General features: G+C 41.3%; 1 protein-coding gene across 1 annotated transcript in view; it reads left to right on the top strand.

Moving 5' to 3' along the window:
* Positions 1-23935, top strand: part of ROR1 (receptor tyrosine kinase like orphan receptor 1) — a 183606-nt gene that overhangs the window by 24649 nt on the left and 135022 nt on the right. Inside the window, exons 2-3 of the mRNA XM_041772918.1 lie at positions 22553-22840; positions 23502-23532. Of these exons, the coding sequence (XP_041628852.1) occupies positions 22579-22840; positions 23502-23532 (293 nt within the window). The 5' untranslated portion in view covers positions 22553-22578. The remainder of the gene's footprint in view (positions 1-22552; positions 22841-23501; positions 23533-23935) is intronic.

Below are 23935 nucleotides of genomic sequence, written 5' to 3'. Positions count from 1 at the left end.
TGGCTTTGGAAAGGATTGTAGTGCTGGTGAAGAAGGAGTTTAATCATTCTTATCACTAATCCATACAGTGGTCATTTCATTTTCTTGGACTTTATAAGTAAACACCTTTGAGGGTGGCTGCCTACTTTACAAAAACTCCATTGTCTGATAACTGCTCCCATGACCCATGGTGATGGGCCTTCAGCAGCTATGTTTATGTTGTGTAACTCTGTCCCTCCCTGGGGAGTTGACTGGACCAGGGAGGCGAAGGACACTAGACCCAGGTTGGGCCAATCAGCGTGATTTTCCGGGGAACTTGAAATTGAGACTCAGAGACAGCCAGTGTTTGAAGCTGCTGGTAATGCCATGAGATTAACTTGAGGTAGGTAACATGAAATGATCATCGTCTCCTCTGTGTCCAGAAAAGCCAAGAATGTTGGTTTACGAAGAGAAGAGACTGGGGATCCCTGGGTGGCTTAGCGGTTTAGAGCCTGCCTTCGGCCCAGGGCCTGATCCTGGAGTCCTGGGATCAAGTCCCACATCAGGCTCCCCACATGGAGCCTGCTTCTCCCTCTGCCTGTGTCTCTGCCTCTCTCTCTCTCTGTTTCTCTCATGAATAAATAAATAAAATCTTTAAACAAAAAAAAAAAAAAAAAAAAGAAAAACAAAGAGAAGAGACTTAAACAGATTCATAGAAAGAACCAAAGATAGAGGGCAGAGGGAGAGTCCTGACCTGTCTTGGTTCCTCTTCTTCTTGAGGCCTGGCTGGACACCTTACCAGAGTTCCACAAGAAACCTCTAGGTTAAATTCCTCATCCCTGTCATCTGCTCCTCCTCACCCTCTTCAGCCAGCTTGAGTTAGCTTCTGTTACATTCAATCAGAGTCTTAGCAAAGACAGGTTGACTCTCTCTTCTCTCTCTCTCTCTCTCTCTCTCTCTCTCTCTCTCTCTCTCCAGTATGTATTTGTTTGATTACAGAGATGGCCAAGTAAACAAACACATGAATGTTCATACTTACTCTTTGGTACCCTAGAAGGTCTGAGCTGGGAACAAACCTCAGAGATGTCTTAGTCCTATCTTCTCATCAGACAGATGAGGAAATCAAAGACTATAGATGAGAAGTCATTTACCCAGGTTCACACACAACCAGTACTTGATCCCTGGCCTTCTGGTTCTCAGGGCAGCCAATGCTCTTTCCAGGTTGGCTCCCTGGTGCCATCCATCTGTCTGCTTATCCATCTGTCTCTCCATCCAACCAGAAACCATAGAGTAAGCAAGCTCCTAGTACATGACAGGTCCTGGAATATATGCTTTCTGTGTGCAGTGAACTGACTATGTGGTAGGATTAAAGTTCTTTATGTATATTTTCACTTCATTCATTCACTTCCCATCTGAAAGGGCATTTTTCTACCTTTTCTAGCCCATCATCAGAGAAAATTAATTTAGAACTCTCCCGGAGTGTATTCCTATCACATATTCTCTGTTCCTCTCTTGTGGCAGTCTTTCCTAATATCTCTGATAATCTGTCTTCATATCCAATTTCCTTTGGCAGCCCTTTGAAAGCAGTATGAATCAGTACCTTCACTTCCTTGTACAGAACCTGTCACAAAGTACATCTTCAATAAATGTCTGCTATTCTGGAGAACTTATTTCATTCCTTAGAGTCTCAGATGCGGACTGTGTATCAATTATCTATTGCTAGATAACAAACCACTCCATACTTAATGGCTTCAAGCAACAATCATTTATTATTACTGCTCATGGTTCTGGGAATTGACTGGGCTCAGCCAGATGGTTCTTGTTCAGGGTATATCATATGGTTGCAGTCAGATGGTGGCTATGGCTGAGGTTATCTTGAAGGCTTTCTCATTCACATGTCTGTTAGACATCTGGGCTGAGAGTACAAAAACAGGGCTGGAACAGCTGGAGCTCTATGGGAATCTCTCTCTCTCTCCACATGGTGACCTCCGTATAATTGGACTCATTTCATGGTGGCTAGAGGACCCCAGAGAGACTGTCCCAAGAGAAACTACCAGAAGCTACAAAGACTTGCATAACCTGCCTCAGAACTCACCTCACATATGTTACTTCTGTAACATTCTGTTCCTCAAAAGATTCACAGAGGCCCTGCCAGGTATAAGGAGAGGGGGCACAGACTTCATCTTTTGATAAGAGGAGTGTTCAAGAATTTACAGACATGTTTCTGCATCTCTGCTTTATGCTTCTTCTGCACATGAAGGGGATATGAAAGGAAATGAATTCTTAATCTCTGGCCCCATGGAGCTTACGATTAAGTTGGGAGTCATGGTTCTCAGGCAACTGCTGGTTTCTGGCCCCGTGATAGCTAGATCTTTTCCAACTACTTTGCCACTCCTAACCACAATTAATCACAGTGTTTGATAACCAAGTACTTGTGGCCTAGGAGTTAGTATGGGCAGGCAGGTAGCATCAGGGTCTCTCATTTTACCATAAAATTCTTGCGTGCTGGGTTTTGTGGTAGACCCTCTAGAGGAATTAACAGAAGATTCACATTTGGGCCCTGCCAAGAAAGAGTGAGAGACATTTCTAAAAGTGTAACTTAAAGAAATAATACAAAAAGGAAAAAAATATTAAAGCATAAAGATATACACTGAAGCATTTTTTTTAAGAGTAAAGAAATACTCTTTGGGGAGCTAAATTTTCCCCAATTAGGGATATCCTTTCATTGTGATCTCTGATGGAAATCCATGATCAGAGATCTGTGACTGCTTTTCCTTGGATTCCTGAGATCATACTTCCCCTTACTTACTCCCCATACTTCCCCCCCGTTTTTTTTTTTTTGCGCATGCAAATTTATTGAACTAATCAGTCCTTTTTCACTTTAAATAAAATTTGTATATGGCCTTGGGGATTCTCAGAGCAGTTCTTTTACAGATACAAAAATATATACATACACATATAAGGCATTTACGCTTAATTCATGTATTAAAAATAAATTACCGGCTTAAGATTTTTAGTTTTGTTCTCTTTTTCTAAAGAATTCTCAGTAATTGCACAGGAGTATAATGGTAGTAAACTATCTCAGAGCATCCTACGTATGTAATTAAAACTTCACAGTTTAAAAAAAAAGAAAATAACTCGCAGATTCATTACTGGCTACCAATAGACATGGCAAGATTAGTTTTACAGAAACAAGGTAAATCTCAGCTGATTTTAAGTATAAACTTTTTCAAAACAGCTTAAAAATGAATTTAGACAAATTTGTCTCTTAACCTTTAAAGATTTCCTGCCTGTTTCTGTACGTCCTTTATTACATTAATTTTTTATTTAAATTACACCATTAACTGGATATGAATTTATCAAGAATACATGTATTGATTTATAAAACAGTACCATTAATTATTATAATAGCTAGATGTAGCTGATATTACAAAGCCATTTAAAGGTTTTTAATATAACTTGGACATACATAGATAGACATTATGGACAAGACTACAATTTAAACTGGCTACTAGCAGTTAATGAAATCCTTGATTTATATTCTAGTTTAGAGATTGATTATATTGTTGCTTTGCAAAACTATTTATATTATGCCATTTTTCAAAGGCTGCCCCCAAGGCAGTCTTGGATCCATGGGATACGGCACCACAGCCCTCCTGCACTGATGGACCAGGCCCCTGGAGCCAGGCGTGGGCTGTGTGGAGCTGGACAGGAGTGTCCCAGGGCCCAGGGTTTGGAGGGAGCCTCAAGAAGCATCCCATCCAGCCTTCCTTCTACAGAATCTTCTTGAACTCTCCCAGGCATGCCACCATTTAATAAGAAAGAAGTCCAGGCTACCTTGCTGAAGAGCCTGCATGGAGGAGAACTGAGGCACCGCAGCTGACAGCCAGCACCAAATGCCAGCCATGCCAAGAAGCCCTCTTGGAAGAGATCCTCCAGCCCCAGTCAAGACTTCAGAGGGTGTAGCCCAACCAATACAACTGCCATCCAAAAGAGATCCCCAGGCCAGAACCAGCTAAGCTGCTCCTGGATTCCTGCCCCTCATAAACTGTGATATAATATAGGTGTCCTTCGCTTTATTGAGCTTTGCTTTATTTCAGTTTGTCGATACTCTGTTCTTTTTATGAATTGAAGGATTGTGGCAACCCTGCATCAAGCAAGTCTATCAATGCCATTTTTTTTCAACAGCATTTGCTCACTTCATGTCTGTGGCACACTTTGGTAATTCTTACAAGATTCCAAATCTTTTTGTCATTATTATATTTCTTAGCGTGGTCTATGATCAGTGAGTGTGACCTGCTGAAAGCTCAGATGATCATTGGCATTTTTTAGCAATAAAGTATTTTTAATAAGGATAAAAAAAAAAAAAAGAGGCCAGGAACACCTGCATGTGGAAGAGTGCATATTTCATCGGCATACAAATCATGAAACTTCATCAGGAGAACGCACCCAGGTCAGCAGCATACAGATTAAGGAAAGGCCTTACCAGTGCCAAGCAAGTCCCCTTGCATCTCTGGACAGTTTCTACCCCCACCCAAGATTAACTGTCACCCTGACAGTTATTTGCATAATCGTGATACTAAAGCCTGAGAAAGAAATTACAAGAAAGAAAAAAAGCAACTAGAAGCCAGTCTCATGAAAATAGATGCAGACTCCTTAACAAATATTAGCAGATTGAATCCAGCCATGTAGCCTTTTTTTTTTTTTTTTATAGCCAATAATACATCTGGAAGCTTGGCATCTCTTGGAACTATTCTCCCATTATAAATAAAACTTGAACTTTTTTTTTTTTTTTAGCCAATCAACACTTTATTTTTCCAGTCAACACTTGCACAGATGTTACTGTCCACGTCCTGACCCTAGTAGCGGGGGTCCCACCACACTGGGAACATCCATGGCCCCTAGAGAGCAGTCTCTTTAAACCTTCCTAGGATAGTAAGAAAGCCCTTCATCCCAACAGGATGGAGCTGCTGCTCACTAATGCAGTGCTGGTGCACGTGCTGTGGGATTCCCACTCTCCTCCCTTCTCAGGGAAGGTTGGGATGAAGTAGGGCAAGGATGCAGTGGAGTTTTTGTGAGCTACAGTGCTATCCTCCTTGCCCTACTAGGTCAGCTCACACTTCCTGAAGCTCAGGTCCAGCCACATGTTTCCTGGCTTAGTATTGTGTAAAAACTGCCCATTGTTGGCCAGATGAGGCAGATGAGGTACAAAATCCTTCATTACTATTTGAGGTCTTTCCTCATTCTTGGCCCAGCCTTTCTTTCTGGCCTCCTTGCCTACCATTTGTTTATCCATAAGCTTCTCAGAAAGTAAATAAGGATGATTTATTCTCTGTTGCTCCCAACACCTGTGCCTTTGAACTTTTCCTCAAGCCATTCCTTTACCCACAGAATGCCATTTCCTCCACATCCACTTCCCAAAAGCAGACCTTCCCTGACTCCTGCCACCATAAGCCAAGCTGGGGAGGTACAAGGGGAGGGGCTGGGAGCTTCCCAAGAGCACATTCTCCTGAAGTGATGTCTTTTAAACAAATTTTAATGGTATTATGTTATATGATGGTTATTAAGACCGTGATGAAAGATGCTTTGGGTGGGGCACCTGGGTGGCTCAGTCAGTTGGGCGTCTGCCTTTGGCTCCGGTCAGGATCCTGGAGTCCCAGGATTGAGCCCCATGTTGCTCCTCGCTTAGTGGGGTGGGGAAGAGGTCTCTTTCTCCCTTTCCCTCTGCCCCTCCCTACTTGTGTTCTCTCTCTCTCTCTCTCTCTCTCTCTCTTTCAAATAATAAATAAAGTCTTTAAAAAAGAGAGAGAGAGGAAAAAAAATAGAGAGAAGATGCTTCAGGTCTCCTTAAGGTGGCTGAATATGTGTGCTGTGGTTTTTCATTATCACAATGATTAGGGGGATGCCATGGACATTTATTTGCTAGAGACCTGGGATGTTAAATGCCTTGCCATGTGCAGGGCAGTCGGGCAGGATAAAGAACCCTCCTGCCTCCCATCAGCCATGCCTCACTGCAGAGCACAGTGAAGTGAGGAAGTTGTGGAGGCCACCCTGTGTCAGCAGAGGTACATGGGTCACTTTGGGACGGTCCTCAAGGATGGCACCTTGCTTGTCCCCACTCTCCACAACAACTTCCTGGCTCCTGCTCTCTGCCCTCATTCCCTCTGCTCTCCCAGCCTCACTCTCTCTGATCTGAGAACCCAGTTGTCAACCTCTGCTCTCCAGCAAGGCCCAGCTCAAGACTGGCCTTGATTTCAGTCAAGCCTTCCCTGATTTCTACAGCTGGACATGCTTACCCCTTCCTAAGTAGAAAATAGCATTCCCCTCCTCGCATCTTCCCTTTTTCTGATTATTTTTATTGGTTTATTTTCCATCAATATTTCATGAGGAGAGATGGGACAGGTATGTCCTCAGCACCTACACAGGTATACAGGTATTTAATGAGTATTTGCTTATTTTCTGTCTGTCTCCCCCTTATTTCTTCCTCTTCTCCAAATGCTTGTGGATTCCAGCAAGAGGACAGGAAGTCTGCAGTTTCTCTGCCCCTTGACTCTGCTCTGGGTCTTGGCCACTAGGCCTGATAAAAGGACAGGGGACAGTCTGGCTCCTCTGCCACTGTGGCATGGCCACCTTGGCCTCACTACCTTCCCCCTCCCTCTCCTTCAACCCTCAATGTCATGACCACACACTTAGCTTTACTCTCACTCTGACTTATACTTTCAAATTAGACCCTGAGATAACTCCTCTTCCTCCCTTCAAGATCTTAAGCAGCTACTGATGGACAGTGGTCATATCGCCTCCTCTTTTTTTAAAAAAGATTTTACTCATTTATTCATGAGAGACAGAGAGAGAGAGAGAGAGAGAGAGAGAGAGAAAGAGAGAGAGACAGGCAGGGGGAGAAGCAGGCTCCATGCAAGGAGCCCGACACGGGACTCGATCCCGGGACTCCAGGATCACGCCCCAAGCCGAAGGCAGGCGCCAAACCACTGAGCCACCCAGGGATCCCCTGATATCTCCTCCTCTTTAAACATCTTACCGATTGCTACGTGACACCTCTGGCCCAGAAATCAGATTAAGCTCCCCTTTTCTAGGGTCTTCGATCACCCCGAACACATTCAGATCACACTGTAGTATGACTGTCCCTTTACTTGTCTGATTCTGCAGCCAGGATGAGAGATCTTTGAGCACGTCCATCCACTTGTTCATTTCTTCATCAAACGTTTTCCACATCTATTCATAGCAAACCCACACAGAGTGTAAGGTGCCATACCCGTGGAAAGGGCATGCACAGAGCCCCAGTGTTCGCTGACTTGTCTGCTTCACTGACTCTTGCCTCTTGCTATTGAGAAAATAGCACCCACTTCAGTTCTCACCTCCATATTGCTTAGTACTTCTCTGTTTTGTTGAAAAGGCAGTAGAGCAGAGATTGTCTAGTTTTTGAGGAATTTGGTTCAAAATTGGAAAGCAAAATCACTCCATTTATAACAGAACATTCAGGTGACAGGGTCCTCTCCAGTGCACTGCCCTCCTAGCAGCAGATCTGAGATGTGGCCAAGTCAGCAGATTCTTTCAAAATTTGAAATACAAACCTTGCACAATGAATGGAGAAGAGGGGAAAGAATGGTTTTTGTGCCCTTTCGTGTCCCCTGATGTTTATATTCTGGGAAAACCTGAAACTGGAATGTGGGCCTCAGTGGAATCACGTTGGAATGCTGATTGGCACTCAAAGGGATTCGGGATCTGTTCAATCAAGATGTGATTAGAAAAATGAGCTGGGATAGCTGTGTGGTCCCTATAGGAATAGAAACTCCTTGGCTAGAATGGCAAACTTTTATTTTGAAAGCCACCTGGGCATCCCTTAGAGCCATCAAATGCTTAAGAATTTATTATGACTGGACAAGCTGCTGCCTCGCAGAGTCAGGCCATAGCAGTAAAAATACACAATGACTTCGTCTTTGAAGGCCCTAAATGTGGCTTGGTTCTTCCTCAGAAAGAGCTCCCTAAAGGGCTGAAAGCAAACTGTGACCTTTGCATGACGCAGAAGCATCTCTAGACTCTCTAGACTTCCGTAGCGAGGATCACACATCGTCCTGATGCTGAGGCATCTCTCCTATTCACGGTATTGAAATTGTAGAGATGACTTATAATGTGCTCTGTTTGTGTTGGCCCAAAGCCCAAACCGGAGACTTATCTCAGGCTTGGCCTTCTAGATACTATCTCTGGTAATTTAAAAGTTCATTATGCAAGCCCACTCATCCTGTCCTGCTACAGTTAAGGTCTGTCAGCATTTTTACAAAGGCTTATAACCCACCCATAAAGGGGCAAGAATGCAGTTTTCGGGTTGCAGTATGGCATGCAGGGCCTAACCTTGAGAGTCGAAAGCTTTACGTCTTTTGTTATGTTCAAGTTAGAACTTCTCTACGTTCTAGAGAAGCAAGGTTTTGCTGGTATTACTTAGTTTGGTTTTGCGGGGTCAGGAAAAGCTGCTAGGGATGGATAGCAATGTAGATGCACCTTATATCTGAAGAATTCTTAGGCCTGTGAATTTACTTATCATCCTAGCATTCAGCTGAAGGTGGGAATTGAGTTAAAATAATTACTACTTTATATAGTAGTATATAGTTAGGGTCGATGAAGACCAGGAGAGTCAGAAACAAGATTGGGAATATTTCTCTAAGAGGCAGGGGCCAGTTCTCAAACCAGATACCTGTATCCTTGTGAATGTCAGCTGGATGGGGTTGATCCAAGCTGATCCAAGTCAAGTTATTGTTCTGATGGTTAAGTGTGCTTCTGCTCAACATTTTAAAGTATTTTTGTTATTTCTAAACTTAAATGAAACATACACATGACAAATATGAATAAAATGATAACCCCCATAGATAATCACAATATAAACAATAATAATCATAACCCCCTACATAATAAAAATGGTTGCAAATTGTAGTAGAATAAATTGTATCCTTAATAAGTCATAGAAGTCCAAAAAAGTTTAAAACTAGAAGAAAAGTCACTAGAGTAACCTTGTTGGCAGTTGCCAGTGATCCCATTAGATAGTCTGCTCCTGGATAAAAAATAAGGGTACATAGAGATCATGGCATCTTTGGCATGAAAAGGAGGTCTCATACGGATGCATTCAGGTGAGCTAATAGTCTGTTTTTTTAAGATTTTATTTATTTATTTGGCAGAGAGAGAAAGAGAGAGAGAGAGTACAAAAAGGGGGAGGGGCAGAGGGAGAAGCAGGCTCCCTGCTGAGGAGAGAGACCTACTTGGGGCTCCATACCAGGACACCAGGATGACCACCTGAGCCAAAGGCAGATGCTTTACTGACTGAGGCACCCAGACACCCATAGTGGAAGAGGTTCTTAATGACAGTGGGGCAGAAAAGAGCAGGTTGAGAAGGGACAAGTTAAGAGTGGGGACAGGGAAGGTGTCAGCTAGAATTGGATTCCAGTCCTGGCCTTGCTGGGCCTAGCTACACTGAAACCTCTATTGGTATCTTCCTTAAAATTGAGTAACAACAACCTATGTATATCATGGGGTTCTGGAAAGGATGAAATGCAGTAATATATGTAAAGTGCCTGATAGAATCAGTGTTCCTTTCTCCTTCCACCTTTATTAATTATAGCTGGACAGAAAGTGATCTAAATGCTGGAGGCCAGCCATTCTCATTCTGTGTAGATCTTAGCTACTTAAGAGGAAAAAGCAGTTTTCCTGAGCTTTTAAGAGATCATTTACATACAATTGCCCTACTTGTAAAAAATGACCTACTCCTTAAATCAAGCCTCTAGGTAGCAAAGTTTTCTTGAACTCCTTTGAGTTGCTGTGTATTTATTTATTGTGCTTCCTAAAGAAAGACCTATAAAGGCAGCTGCTTTTCCCCATTAGTCCAGATTTACAAGAGTTTTCACTCTAAGTGCACATTTGCAGAACCATTTCTTTTTTTTTTTTATTTTAAGATTTTATTTATTTATGAGAGACAGAGAGAGAGAGAGAGAGGCAGAGACACAGGCAGAGGGACAAGCAGGCTGCATGCAGGGAGCCCGATGTGGGACTTGATCCGGAGACTCCAGGATCACACCCTGGGCTGAAGGCAGATGCTCAACCACTGAGCCACCCAGGTGTCCCAATCCTGGGGATTTTTGAGCAGTGAAAAGTGGGCTTAGCAGGAAGCCAGGCAAAACTTAGCGGCCAGAAAGTGGGGGTTATAATTATGTAGCCATGTGTTTTCCTGTTGACTGCTCTGGAGAATCTTTAAAGGAGCACCTAAAAAAATCCTTATACTCAGCCTCCACCCAGGATCAGTTATATTCGAATCTCTAGGGGTGAGAGCTAGGTATCAGTGTTAGTTTTGTTTGTTATTCCGCAAGTGAGTGATGTTCATGAGGGTTGAGAATCTCTGGAGGTAGGTAAGTATACATCTTCCCTGTAGTGAGCACTTTTGATTTTATGAAATTGATTATTTCATGCGACACTCTCCCAACATTAGTGGCTAAGTACAATTTTTGGTCCCACTTTACAGTTGATGAAGCTGAGGCTTGGAGATGCTAAATACCAGCAGGTGAGAGGTGGAACTCGGATATTTAGCCAAGCATCCAGAGCCGCGTTCTTAATTACCACGCTGCAGCCCATGATTATAAATAGTGCTTCTAGTGGGAACTGAGTTCCAGCAAGTGGGGTCATCCAGTGGTCTTGAGCCCTCTCCCTACCTTCAACTTACCGACCTCCTGCTCCCCGTGTGTCCGAGACTTCCCAGCAGCCCCATGTCAGATAACGAACTGTGGTTATTCAGAAGTCCCCTGCTATTTCCACTGATTTTTATTAAATGCAGCTTGTGGCTCTGACTCAAGAATGTGCAAGCCGATGTAGATTATGTTTTGCATTGAGTTTATTAAGATAAAAAATATTTCCCGAGATAGTGAGTCAGAAATATTTATGGTGAAGTGTGCTGAAAGTGAATGCAGGTTGATAGCGTGAACAGAATGTTCTCTCAAAGTCAAATGCGATGACCTAACTGTGTTTGGCAGCCTTCCTTTATGTTTAGCTAAGCATTTTATTTCATGTCGGGAGCCTCCTCCCTCTTCTGAGAAGGATCGGTCCCGTAGGGACCAGGATTTTGGCGTATGCCTCTTTGATACCAGGACCCAGGCCCTGGGCCTAATTGTGACTGGCTCCCCGGCTGACTGGCTGGGTTGCCATGGCAAAGGACTATTAAACTCTTTATATCTCAGTTTCCCTCACCTGTCAAAATGAGAATATAACTCTTGGCCCCACCTCCCTCCCTGAGGAGAGTGAGAGGGCACTTTGAAAATTAAGCAATAAATGTTGGGAAGGATTTGTGGATGTGACGTCTTGTCAAATGGGTAAGTAATAAATGGGGTGTCTCCAAAGCTCATTTGCCCAAAATACACTTGAGCCTTCCATTTACTTAATCAACTAGCCTTTATTAAATGCCTACGAAGTTCACAATAACACCTGGAGTGCTAAGGGGAATACAAAAAGGAAAAAAAAGGAGGAAATAGGGTCTCAATTCCCAGAAAGCTCATAAACTAACTTCTTTTTTCTCACAGTTCACTTTTTAGGTTGATTAAGCGTCAGTATGAACGATGCCTGTACTGGATTTAAAAAGCTCATTCTCAATGGTGACTTCCAGTTACGTCATATGTAACTAGTAGTGATTTAGTTGTTCTCAGTACCCAGGGCATTGTCACGTGCTGGATAGACTCATAAAAAGAGCAAGAATATTCTGTAGTACTGGTTAGGGAGACTGGGGGACAATGAAGGACCACCGTCTGGATTTATTGGGAATGGTGTGTATTGGCTAATATATGGTCTCCTGGTCCAAAAGGTCTGCATCTGGGTCCTGGCTCTTCCACTTTCTAGCTGTGTAACTTTGGGCAAATGCTTAACCTCTCTGTGTCTTGTTTCCTTATCTCTAAAACGAGGGTAATAAAAGGTCTAACCCATGGGATTGTTTTCAAGATTAATAAGTTAAAGTGTACAAGGTACTGAGAGTGGTGTCTGGCACCTTATAAATGCTCAAAAAAGTGTTAGCTCTGAGCGCCATTTCTATGGGTAATGGAGGAAATGCTAGCACTAAAAGAATACTAGTATTTAATTTCCCTATATTATAAAAAATATCAAATCCTTTTTTATTCAGAGTCCCCAAATTTGCCCAGATCTGCCACAGTCACTTAGAGTTGCCCCCAAATTCCAGACTGCTTCTTCAGAAATGGGAAACGGGCCATACAGGCCTTTCTTTCTCTCGCATATGGTACACAGGGCCCAAGCTAAACTATTTTGTTCTGAGAGCTTTACACCAGTCCAGGGCCCAGGGAGGTGGTAAAGGGCCGCTGCGGGGTGTGACAGGAAGAGCACAGGGCATGAAATCCAAATCCTGGCTTTGCTTTGGTTGGCTGGGATAGTCTTTAATTCCTCTAAACTGCAGTTTACCCATCCTGATGATCCAAAAGCAGTGGTTAGGTAACACTGCTGGGACCCTAGCCTAATCAAGACAGTGGTAGCAAACTATACCAAACTGTGCTAGAAGTCCTTGTAATCTTCACCAGCATGCACTTGTAGGTTTATTTGTTTTTTTAAGACAACTGTACTTAAGAATGTCTTTGATGAAGCAGTAAAAATTATTAACTTAATTATTATTTATTAACTTAAATCTTGACCCATGAGTACATGTCTTTAATATTCCATATGGCAAAATGGGAAATACACAGGAGTGCTGACTGCTGGCTGAAGTACTATAGCTGTCACAAAAGCATATGAACTGAACTAGCCACTTTTTTACTTAACAAAATGACAGACTGAGAAAGACAAATGCCATGTGATTTCACTCATAGGTGGAATCTCATAAAACAAATGAATAAACAAAGAAAGAAAAAGCAGAATCAGACCTATGAATACAGAGAACAAACTGATGGTTGCCAGGGGGTGGGATGCACATGGGTGAAGGGGAGAGGGAGATAGATACAGGCTTCCAGTTCTGGAATGAGTAAGTCACAGGAATAAAAGGCGCAATATAGGGAATATAGTCAGTTGTGTTATAATATTGTCATACGGTGACAGACGGTAGCTGTACTTGTGAAAATAGCATAACATATAGAGAAGTCGAACCGCAATGTTGTACACCTGAAACTAATATAATATTGTGTGTCAACTATACTAAAAAAAAAAGTCAAACAATGTTAGTTATTTTTGAATGAACAAAATAAGTCTGCACTTCAAATAAATGGGAGATTGTATTAGCCAATAATAAAATTTGAGCTTCTAAGCAAAAAATTAAAATTTCAGGAAACTTTTAGCCACTACCATGAGCTTGACAGATTTCCAGTCCTTTTTTTAAAAATATTTTATTTATTTATTTGAGAGGAGAGAGAGAGAGAGAGAGAGAGAGAGAACAAGAGCAGGGGTGGGGAGAGGGCCAGAGGGAGGGGAAAAGCCAGACTCCCCCACTGAGCTGGGGCCCACAAGGAGCTCCATCCCAGGACCCTGAGATCATGACCTCAGCTGAAGGCAGACACTTAACTGACTGAGCTACCTAGGTGCCCCAACAGCTTTCTGGTCTTTACTGATGATGATATTAATATCTGGTGGTGATATTAACAAAATGATTTTTTTCTCAAAATCAAAAATCAAAAATGATTTTTTTCTCTTATATAATTAAATGTGTTCACATTTGGAAGATCTACATAAATCATTGGAATAATGTTTTCTAAATGGACAATGCGTAATGTTGCAAAATCGTATGTGGGTAAAAAATCTTTAAAGTCCAAGATGAAACAACCCATTATAATGTAACAGATTATGACAAGTTCACTGATAAGGCTTCAGACTCACATCACAACTAACCTCTAAGAAACTAAGACTTATCAAATTTTAGTGTAGTATCACAGCAGGATATTCTAAATTATCTGAAAAGGCTATTAAAATATCCTTCCCTTTTACAGCTGTGTAAAGCTACATTTTCTTCATATGCTTTAACCAAAACAACATATCTCAACAGACTGAATATAGAAAGAGGAGAAAACAGCTGTCTGTTCTTAAGCCAAATAAGCTGACAATATAAAACAGTGCCACCCTTCTTACTATTTATGCGTGTAGATAAAAGATAATTATTTTTTGTAAAATATATTAGCAGGTAATGAGATTACTTTTTTATTTTTTAATAAATTAGTAAACAAATGGGGGTTTTATTATTTATTTATTTTTAGAGAGAGAGCACAAGAGGGAGGGGAAGAGGGAGAAAGGACAGAGAATCTCAAGCAAACTCCAGACTCTGTGCTTAGCATGGAGCCTGACCTGGGGCTCAATCCCACAACCCTGAGATCACGACCTAAGCCAAAACCAAGAGCCAGATGCTTAACCAACTATGCCACCAAGGTGCCCCAAAATTTTTTTTGAATGTTTTCATATATTGTAGAGTCTTTAGGGGTCTTAAAACCAGAACGTTTGAGAACTTCTGTAACAGAATAAAAACTGAGAACATTTAATTATTTTAAAGACTTTTTTTAGAGCAATTTTTGGTTCACAGCAAAATTAAGATACAGAGATTTTTCTGTATACTCTCTGCTGGCACACATGCACAGCCTCCCCCATGTTCAACATCACACATGAGAGTGGTACATCTTACAATTGATGAACACATCATAATCACCCAAAGCCCATAGCTTATATTTTAGACCACTCTTGCTGTTGTGCATTCTATTGGTTTAGACAACTGTGTAATGACATATATCCACCATTATAAAATTCCCTGCCAATCTTCTATGTTTCACCTATTCACTCATCCCCTTCCTGTCTCTCCAACCTGTGGTAGCCACTGATCTTTTTACTGTCTCCATAGTTTTACCTTTTCCAGAGTGTCATGCAGTTGAAATTCTACAGTATGTAGCTTTTTCAGATTGGCTTTTTTCACTTAATATGAATTTAAGTTTCCTTCATGTCTTTTCATGGCTTGATAAGCTCATCTTCTTTTAGTGCTGAATAATATTCCCTTGTCTAGATGCACTACAGTTTATCCATTCACCTACTGAAGAACATCTTGGTTTCTTCAAGGTTTTGTCAGTTATGAATAAATCTACAAACATCTGTATGCAGAGTTTTGTGTGAACATCAGAGATTATTGGATCATATGGTAAAAATATGTTTAGTTTTGTAAGAAGCTGCCAAACTGTCTTCCAAAGTGGCTGTACCATTTTGCATTCCCACCAGCAATGGATGAAATTTCCGGTTGTTCCATAGCATCACCAGCATTTGGTGTTGTCAGTGTTCTGGATTTTGGTCATTCTCATAAGGATATAGTATTATCTTGTTTTAATTTGTATTTATCTGATGACATCTGATGTGGAGTATTTTTTTCATATGCTTATTGCCATTTTTGTATCTTTGATGAGTTATCTGTTAAGGTCTTAGACTGTTTTTTAATCAGCTTTTGTTTTCTCATTGAGTTTTAAGAGTTCTTTATATATTTTGGACAGCATTCCTTTATCAGATGCTTCTTTTGTGAATATTTTCTCCTACTTTGTGGCTTGTCTTCTCATTTTCTTGATGTTGTCTTCTGTAGAGCATACTTTTTTTTTTTAACTTCAATGAAGTCCAGCATATCAGTTACTTCTTTCATGGATAATATCTCCCAGGTAGTATCTAAAAAGTCATTACTGTGGGGTACCTGGGTGGCTCAGTTGGTTAAGCATCTGACTTTGGCTCAGGTCATGATTATAGGGGTCCTGGAACCTTGCGCTGGGATCCCCGTTCAGTGGGGAGTCGGCTTGTCCCTCTGCCCCTCCTCCCACTCATACATGCATGCACTCTCTCTCTCAAATTAATGAATAAATGAAATATTTAAAAAATAAATTTAAAAATCATTATCATATTCAAGATCATCTAGATTTTCTCCTAAGTTTTCTTCCAGGAGTTTTATAATTTTGCATTTTACATTTAGGTCTGTGATCCATTTTGAGTTAATTTTTGTGAAAGGTATAAGATCTGTGTCTAGATTCTTTTTTTTTTTTTTTTTGCATGTGGATATACAGTTGTTCTAGTTCTATATGTTGAAAAGATACTCTTTCTTCCTTTGTATTGCCTTTGCTTTTTTGTCAAAGATCAGTTGACTATATTTATGTGGGTCTATTTCTGGGCTCTCAGTTCTGTTTCACTGCTCTGTTTGTTCATTCTTTCACCAATACCACACTGTTTTGATTATGTTAGCTTTGTATCAAGAATTGGGTAACATCAATCATCCAACTTTGATCTCCTTCAATATTATTATGGCCATTCTGGATCTTTTGCCTTTCCATTTAAACTTTAGAATGAGCTTGTTGATATCCACAAAATAACTTTCTGGGATTTTGATTGTAATTACATTGAATCAATAATTTTATTCACTTCCACTCATTGTGTGTGGGATCTCAGACAGCTTCCTTACCTTCTCTATGCATTAGGTATCTGATGTGTAAGATGAGGATAATAATAGTTTGTAACAACATCTACCATAATAGTAAGTACCCTTTAGGTGTTAACTGTTATCACTATCATTGTATTATCATCATTGATGTTTTTATCATTATTGTCATTATTACCAGTACCACCACTGGGAGACACAGCAACACAGAGCTAGAGGGTGGAGTCAGCAGAATTGGAAAATTTTTCTCTCTGAAGCCAGATTAAATCCCACCTGCTACTGCTACTGGCCAGTCTGCCAGCATTTGTGGCCTAAGAAGGGAAAGAAGGATGAGAAAGCTTCCACAGCTCAAGCACACCAGTGTCAGATATACTGAATCAAGTCACTGAAAGAAAATATGGATAGCCAGGTATAAATGTTGACGCCCCATTGCTTTGTCTGGCATCAGGCCCAGTTGGTACCTGCTGTCTGCCATCCAGTGCTTCTGTGTCTACTCCTTATGGAAAAGTAAACTACTCAAGAGGAGCAGCCTGCACAGGCCCATATAATAGATCATGAAGCCAGAGTCTAGGGAAGTGAAATGACTGTCTGACATAGGCAGCTAGCTTGTGGCACAACTGGTATCAGGTTCACTTTGCAGGTTTCCTCTGCCCTGGGCTTCTTCACAGAGACACCCAGGTGTTTGGGTCAGAACCTGCAGTGGCCACACCAAGCTTTAGGTGTAGAGAAGGGAATGGATCCCCCAATGCGACCCATGAGGCTGCTGCAGAAGGATCCAGCTGGTTCTGGGAAGAGAATGGATTGTAGCCAGGGGCTTGTTAACAACAAGACTGATAGTAATGATACAGACATGCGTTTTTATTTTATTTTATTCCATCACAAAATGCTTTCATGTTGTTTAGGCCAAATGTTGTTCTGATGCTTCTAGTCTTTGCCAAACTGAGGACCAGACCATTTGTGTGTTCTAAGTGAGCAGCTACAGATGGCAAACAAATTTGAACATTATTCTTTATCAGTAAAAAAGCTAAAACCAAATTCCCTGTATTTATGGCAGGGCTCCTTTGTTCAGTAAATACAAAGATTTATTTACAGTTCCTTTTTGATCTCTGGACATATACTGTGTGGGCCAGCTACTACACTGATTTCAAAGTACCCTGTAATCTTCATTTTTGTTTTTAGGTGGGTATTCATGGACAAATTAACCACTCTTCCCTGCAGTGTGTTAGTTATGTGATCTCAGACAGGTGACTTCACCCCTCAGGTGTACTTTTCTAAAAAATCAAGACTAGACTTGGTCAGGAAACAAATCAGTTGAATGAATAATCATTTCCCTACTTTTAAGAATAAGATATTTGTAAGAAAAAGAAAAGAAAAATATAGCTAATAAAATAACAGGAACTCATAATGCTACTTGCTCTGTGCCAGAGCCTATTAAAAACATTTGGCAAGTATTAGTTCATATAATCCTTGAAATAGCCCTGCAAGGAAGATACAACTAGTATACTAATGTCACAGATAACAAAACTGAGGCACAGAGAAGTTAAATAACTTGCCCAAGGTAACACAGCTGATATAGAGCAGAACCAAGACATGAATTCAGGCATTCTGGCACCAGAGTCTGTGAGGGTTGATTCTTGTACATTAGATCAGCCCTTATTAATTTGTTTGCAATAAATTTGAATACACTTCCAGAGGGTAATTGAAAAACTACCTCCTGTTATAGAACTCTCTGGTTCTTGGCAAATTTATGTTCCTAGAAGAAAAAAACTTGAAGCTCTGTATCTCTGTGATTATGATATGCAAAATAACTAGAGTTTGGAGTCAAAGAAATAGTTTAAAGAGCCAGCTCACCCTTTTATGTGATATGTTATGTGGGCTTGGCCACAAAGCTTGCTCGGCTTTGGCTGCCACCGCCTGTTGCCTATCAGAAAAAACCCAAGAGAAGTAGAACTGCCTTTCGTTTTTGACTAAAACTCAGCAGGTAATGTTAACCCCTGAGGTATGCACCCCAGTAACTGTTATCCTGGCCTCTGGGAGTGTGGCTTGGGTTGGTTTGCTTCCATATTGAAAGAAGGTAGGGGGCTCCCAGGTAGGTCAGTGGGTTGAGCGTCTAACTCTTGTTTTCAACTCAGGTCATGATCTCAGGGCCATGGAATCAAGCCCCATTTTGGGCTCTGCGCTCAGTGTGGAGTCTGCTTGAGATTCTCTCCCTCTACCTCTGTCCCTCTCTCCACTCTCTCTTTTTAAAGTAAGTAAGTAAGTAAGTAAATAAATAAATAAATAAATAAATAAATAAATAAAACAAGCAAGCTATGGGGGGGGAGAGAAGATAGAAATCAGGGAGGTGAGAATAAATAAGTTAAATAAATAAAGCTATAAGAAAGAAAGAAAGAAAGAAAGAAAGAAAGAAAGAAAGAAAGAAAGAAAGAAAGAAAGAGAGAGAAAGGGAAGGAAGGAAGGAATGAAGGAAGGAAGGAAGGAAGGAAGGAATCTCAGAGGGGAAAGCCAGGTTGTGGGAGTACCCAGGTGATGACACCTCTTATCACTATGGAGACTCCTCCAACTCAAGGCTCGACTCACTCTATTGGAAGGTCAAGAAACAAAAAGATGTGCCAGAAGATGGGCAGGGGGACTGGGATCCTCATATATCAGGTCAGGTGAGTTACCTGGCTTCTGGAGGGAAACAAGAACATCAGCAAAAGCTTAGACCCATGAGCTAGACAATCCTGACTGGAGTTAGGGGCAGATCTCAGCCCTGTGGGTATGAGTGTGTGTCCCCAGCTTGCTCTTTTTTAGGGAAGAAACTCAAATTCTGTCTCCACCCCTAGTGGGGCTTGAGTTGCCCAAGCAGTCTGATGGGATGGAAAGAGCTAGGTTTTGGAGTCAGGTCTAGATTAGACCTTCAGATCACCCATGCTACCTTGGGCAAGTCACCTAACCTCTCTGATCCTACATCTCCTCATTATAAAGCAATGATAATGATTCTTGCTTTGTGGGGTTACTGAGCTGGTGGGTACTGAAGCCTCCGGTGTATTGTAGGATTCTAAATAGTCTATCTGTGCTCACTACTGTATTGGCCTATTGGCTCACTTGGACTTTGTGCTCAGCTGAGCCTGAGAATTGGCTGCTAGTGCCAGAGACTTTGGGCACAATGTACAGCCAGCTCACTGAGAGATCATGGGGCCAGTCGGTGCCTCTCTCAGTTGTAATTTCCTCATTGTGGTAATTAATGCTCCTTTCCTACTTGCCACATTGTTAGAGAACGCGTGACTGAGTGACCTGAAAAGCATTATACAAAAATTGTTACTATTATAAAAAGAATTGTAATAACATTGATGAACATTTTTAGTGCTTCCCTTTTTGCCCAGCACTAGCTTAAGTGCTTCCCATGCGTCACCCGATTTAATTTTAATCCTCTAACAGTTTTGCCTGTTAGAGTCCTACTTATTATTCCTATTTCTCAGTTAAACTGAGGTACCCAGAAGTTGAGTAACTTGCCTAAGTTCTCTCAGATGATTGGGGGCAGACCCAGGATTCAAACCCAGTCAGTCAAGTTCCAGAACCTGCCTCATAGAATATTAATCACTATGCTTATGTTGGCATTGCTATTTCTGTGTTTCTTTCCTACAGAGAGGGTATATAGTTAGCCATTCTCTGGGTAGGAGATGGAGCTGGGAAGCCATGATGACAGCTCCATAAAGCCACCTGCTAATTGGTCTCTCTACTCTGTGGGCATACCTCAAACGTCTTAGGAACACATGTGCTTGTATCTATGAACAAAAAACATTCACAGATAGAGTATATAGGGATAGAGCTTACAGAAACAAGTTCAGAGATAAAGATCAGAATATCAATGGAAAGAAGCAAGACTTTAGCAAAATAATTTATGGGCTCATGATTGTGTTGTGAAGGATAATTATTCATTGGTTTAAGTGGGATGAAAAGTGTCATTATAATAGCACAGTGAGTGATAGTAATACTTAATCTGTTTTCTAACACTCACATAAGATGAATGTCATTCACATGTGTGACATACTCCTGTGGGGCTGCCTAGACTTTCACATCTCTCCCTAATCATTTTGTGGAAACTTAAGGTAAATAGTGAAACATTTATTTTTGGCATTTATGAGAGCATTGTATAGGAATTTGAGTGCTTAAATTAGGCATGCAGGTCTCTTCAAAAAAAGTTCATTTCTTTTTAAATTTTAAATTTCCATTGAAGTCAACAAATTTACTGTGTCCGCTGGTGTTGTACAATATAGTATCTACTAGCTACATATGGCTGTTTAAATTTGAATTTAAAAATTCAAAAAAAAAATAATAAAATAAAATAAAAATAAAAATTCAGGGACGCCTGGGTGGCTCAGTGGTTGAACATCTGCATTCAGCCCAGGGTGTGATCCCAGAGTCCCAGGATCGAGTCCTACATGGGGCTTCTCACGGGGAGCCTGCTTCTCTCTCTGCCTATGTCTCTGCCTCTCTCTCTGTGGCTCTCATGAATAAATAAATACAATCTTTTTTTAAAAAATCTAAAAATTCAGTTCTTCAGTTGCTCTAGTTACATATCATGTGCTCGGAAGCTCACCTGTTTCTAGTGGCTACCATTTAGACAATGCAGATTATAGAACATTTCCATCGTTACAGAAATTTCTGTTGCACAACGCTGCTAGACAGTAGGATACACTAAAGATATAGTGATGACCAAAACATTCCAGATGCCTGCACTTATGGGCTAATAGTCCTGCAGAGAGGACAGCAGCTTAACAAGCCATCCCAGATGGAGGGAAGGACGGAAGGCACTGGGAAGGTATGGCAGGGGAGATGAAAGGTGTGGTCAAGGAAAATGAAGTCAAAGAAACCTCCTTATCTGTAAACAAAAGACCGATTTAAAAAAAAATGGCGAACCTAATTTTTTAAATAGGAAATTATTTTCTCTGTAACTGGATTCTGCAACTAATATTAATATGAGGTTTAATACATATTATTGAAGAATAAGCTTAAATAAAATGTATTTCATTAGTAAAATGTTTAAGAAATTTCTAAAAAAGCAAAATGTACATACAGTATGATTACATTTATATGCAATTCTAGAACAGACAAAATTAGTCTATGATGATAGAAATCAGAACTGCAGTTGCCTAGAATGGAGATGGGGGTGGAGGTGGAAGCAATGTTCGACTACAGAGGATCTTAGGGGTACTTTCTAGGATGTTCAGGATGTTCTCTATCTAATAAGGGCATTGGTTGTATAGATATATGCATTTGTTGGTACTTAGAGAACTATATAACTTAAGATTGGTACATTTCCTAAAATATGAATTATATCTCAATTAAAAGTAGAATTATATATTGTAACATATTAATGATTGATGTGAGTAACATTATAAATATATTCATTGCCTCATTACTTTGTCTGCCAGAGACCTCCATCCATATCCTTTATATCATCACTGGTGGGAAAATTTTCAGCATCCTTCCTGATCTTGTGCCATGTGGATATAAATATGTTGCTCCTACTTTTCCAGTCATGCTTTCTTTCGTATCAAAAGTGGACAAACTGGAAGGATCTTTGCCAGAATGTTAAGGATGTGTCATTTTGGGGTGAAAAGATTTGAGGTGAATTTTGCTGCTTTTTCTTCACAGTATCGTTTGAGTCTGTAACAAGGACTGTGTGTCTTTCTTATGCTTTGAAACACAAAATCTCATTCTGTCTTGCCATATAGGGTACATTTACTCATCTATAGGTTGCCATATAGTCACTTGAAAACTTTGAGTTGGGGCAGCTGGGTTGGGGCTCAGTAGTTGAGTGTCTGCCTTTGGCTCAGGTTGTGATCCCCGGGCGGGGTCTTGGGATCAAGCGCCACATTGGGCCTTCTGCAGGACGCCTGCTTCTCCTTCTGCCTGTGTCTCTGCCTCTCTCTGTGTGTCTCATGAATAAATAAATAAAGTTTTAAACGATGGCTAGTAACAAGTATCCTCATAAGTAGCAGGATCTGTGGGTGATTGCTCAGTAGTCATGGGTTCTCAGTAAATGTATAATTTCATACCTTGTCTGTCTCCACTATGTCTCTCCCATACAGTCACTCTGTGGTCCTGGGGCACATTGGAGTGGATTTGGGTTGCTTGGAGGTACTCACTAGCAGTCTGCCCCTCTCACATGCCTCCTTCACCCTGTGCTCACAGATTCTTACCTGACCCTCGATGAACCGATGAATAACATCACCACATCCCTGGGGCAGACAGCTGAACTGCACTGCAAAGTCTCTGGGAACCCACCTCCCACCATCCGCTGGTTCAAAAATGATGCACCTGTGGTCCAGGAGCCCCGGAGGATCTCCTTTCGGGCAACCAACTATGGCTCTAGGCTACGGATCAGAAACCTGGACACCACAGACACAGGCTACTTCCAGTGTGTGGCAACAAATGGCAAGAAGGTGGTTTCCACCACTGGGGTCTTGTTCGTCAAGTTTGGTAAGCCACCCTCTGTGGGGGATGGCCTTTGGCCCCCAGCATCCCTGGGGGGTGAGGAGGGAGGGAATGGGCACATACTGAGAATGTACTATGTGCCCAGAAACTGGTACAGTTTCCAAAGCTGGTACACTTGCATCCATTTTACAAGTAAAGAAACCAAAGCCAGTAGTTAATACCATGTGCAGGATTGCCCAGCTAGTAAATAGCAGAGCAGAAGTGGGGTCCAGATTTGTCAGACTCCACAGCCCTACTCTAAACCAAAACCACCATGCAAGGGAGAGAGAAGATGAGGTCTCCAGCATGTATGCCTCTTTTCCATCCAGCTGCCAACCAAGACCCCTGCTTTTCAACCAGTGTGCTTCTGTAACCACTCAGCCTCCTGCTGCAAACTCCGCACAGCAGGAGGATCCCTACTCTAGTGACTCATTTGTCAGCACTTGTCCTAGCATTTCCCAGGCCCTGAGCTATGGGGTGGTATAGGCAGGTTCTCGCTGGTATGTTTTCTTGTAGAGGTGTTTTTGGGGAACTGAAACAAAATAATAAATCTCAGAAAAATAAATATCACCTGAAGTGGTTGAGAACTTCCATCTGTAATGGTTTGTACCCACGCTCACCCTCCAATAACCCAACCTGACTGTTGCTTTTCCTTTCACTTCTCCAGGCCCGCCTCCCACCGCAAGTCCAGGATCCTCGTAAGTATTTTTATCTCCCTACTTGTCACTTCTAAGTGTTTCTCCAGAGGTTTTTAGGGCAAAGGCAATGGTGTCCTCTGCATGGGCCAAAGACTATTAACAGATTTCAGTCCATTTTACCCTACCGTCATTCCATTTGGCCTTTTCTCTGATATGAAGATTCACAAGAGACCAGCACTGACAGTAATCTCAAGTGTGGTCTTGTTGACTCTGAACACGTTGATGAAAGCAAAAGTCTACTTACGTTTTCTATTTTAAAATCAATCTAACATTTACAACAATGGATTTGGTCAAATCAAACAAAAAAAGGATATAGTGCTAGGTTAGGCCTGTAGCCTAAAAGGATCTCTTTTGTGTTTCTGCAAGCATTGCATTCCTGATGCTCTAGTTATTGAACAGGCCA

Source organism: Vulpes lagopus, chromosome 10 (assembly GCF_018345385.1).
Source record: "Vulpes lagopus strain Blue_001 chromosome 10, ASM1834538v1, whole genome shotgun sequence".
Lineage (NCBI taxonomy): Eukaryota > Metazoa > Chordata > Mammalia > Carnivora > Canidae > Vulpes > Vulpes lagopus.
The sequence above is the reverse complement of the archived record's forward strand: the minus strand, read 5'-3'. Positions and strand labels throughout refer to the sequence as shown.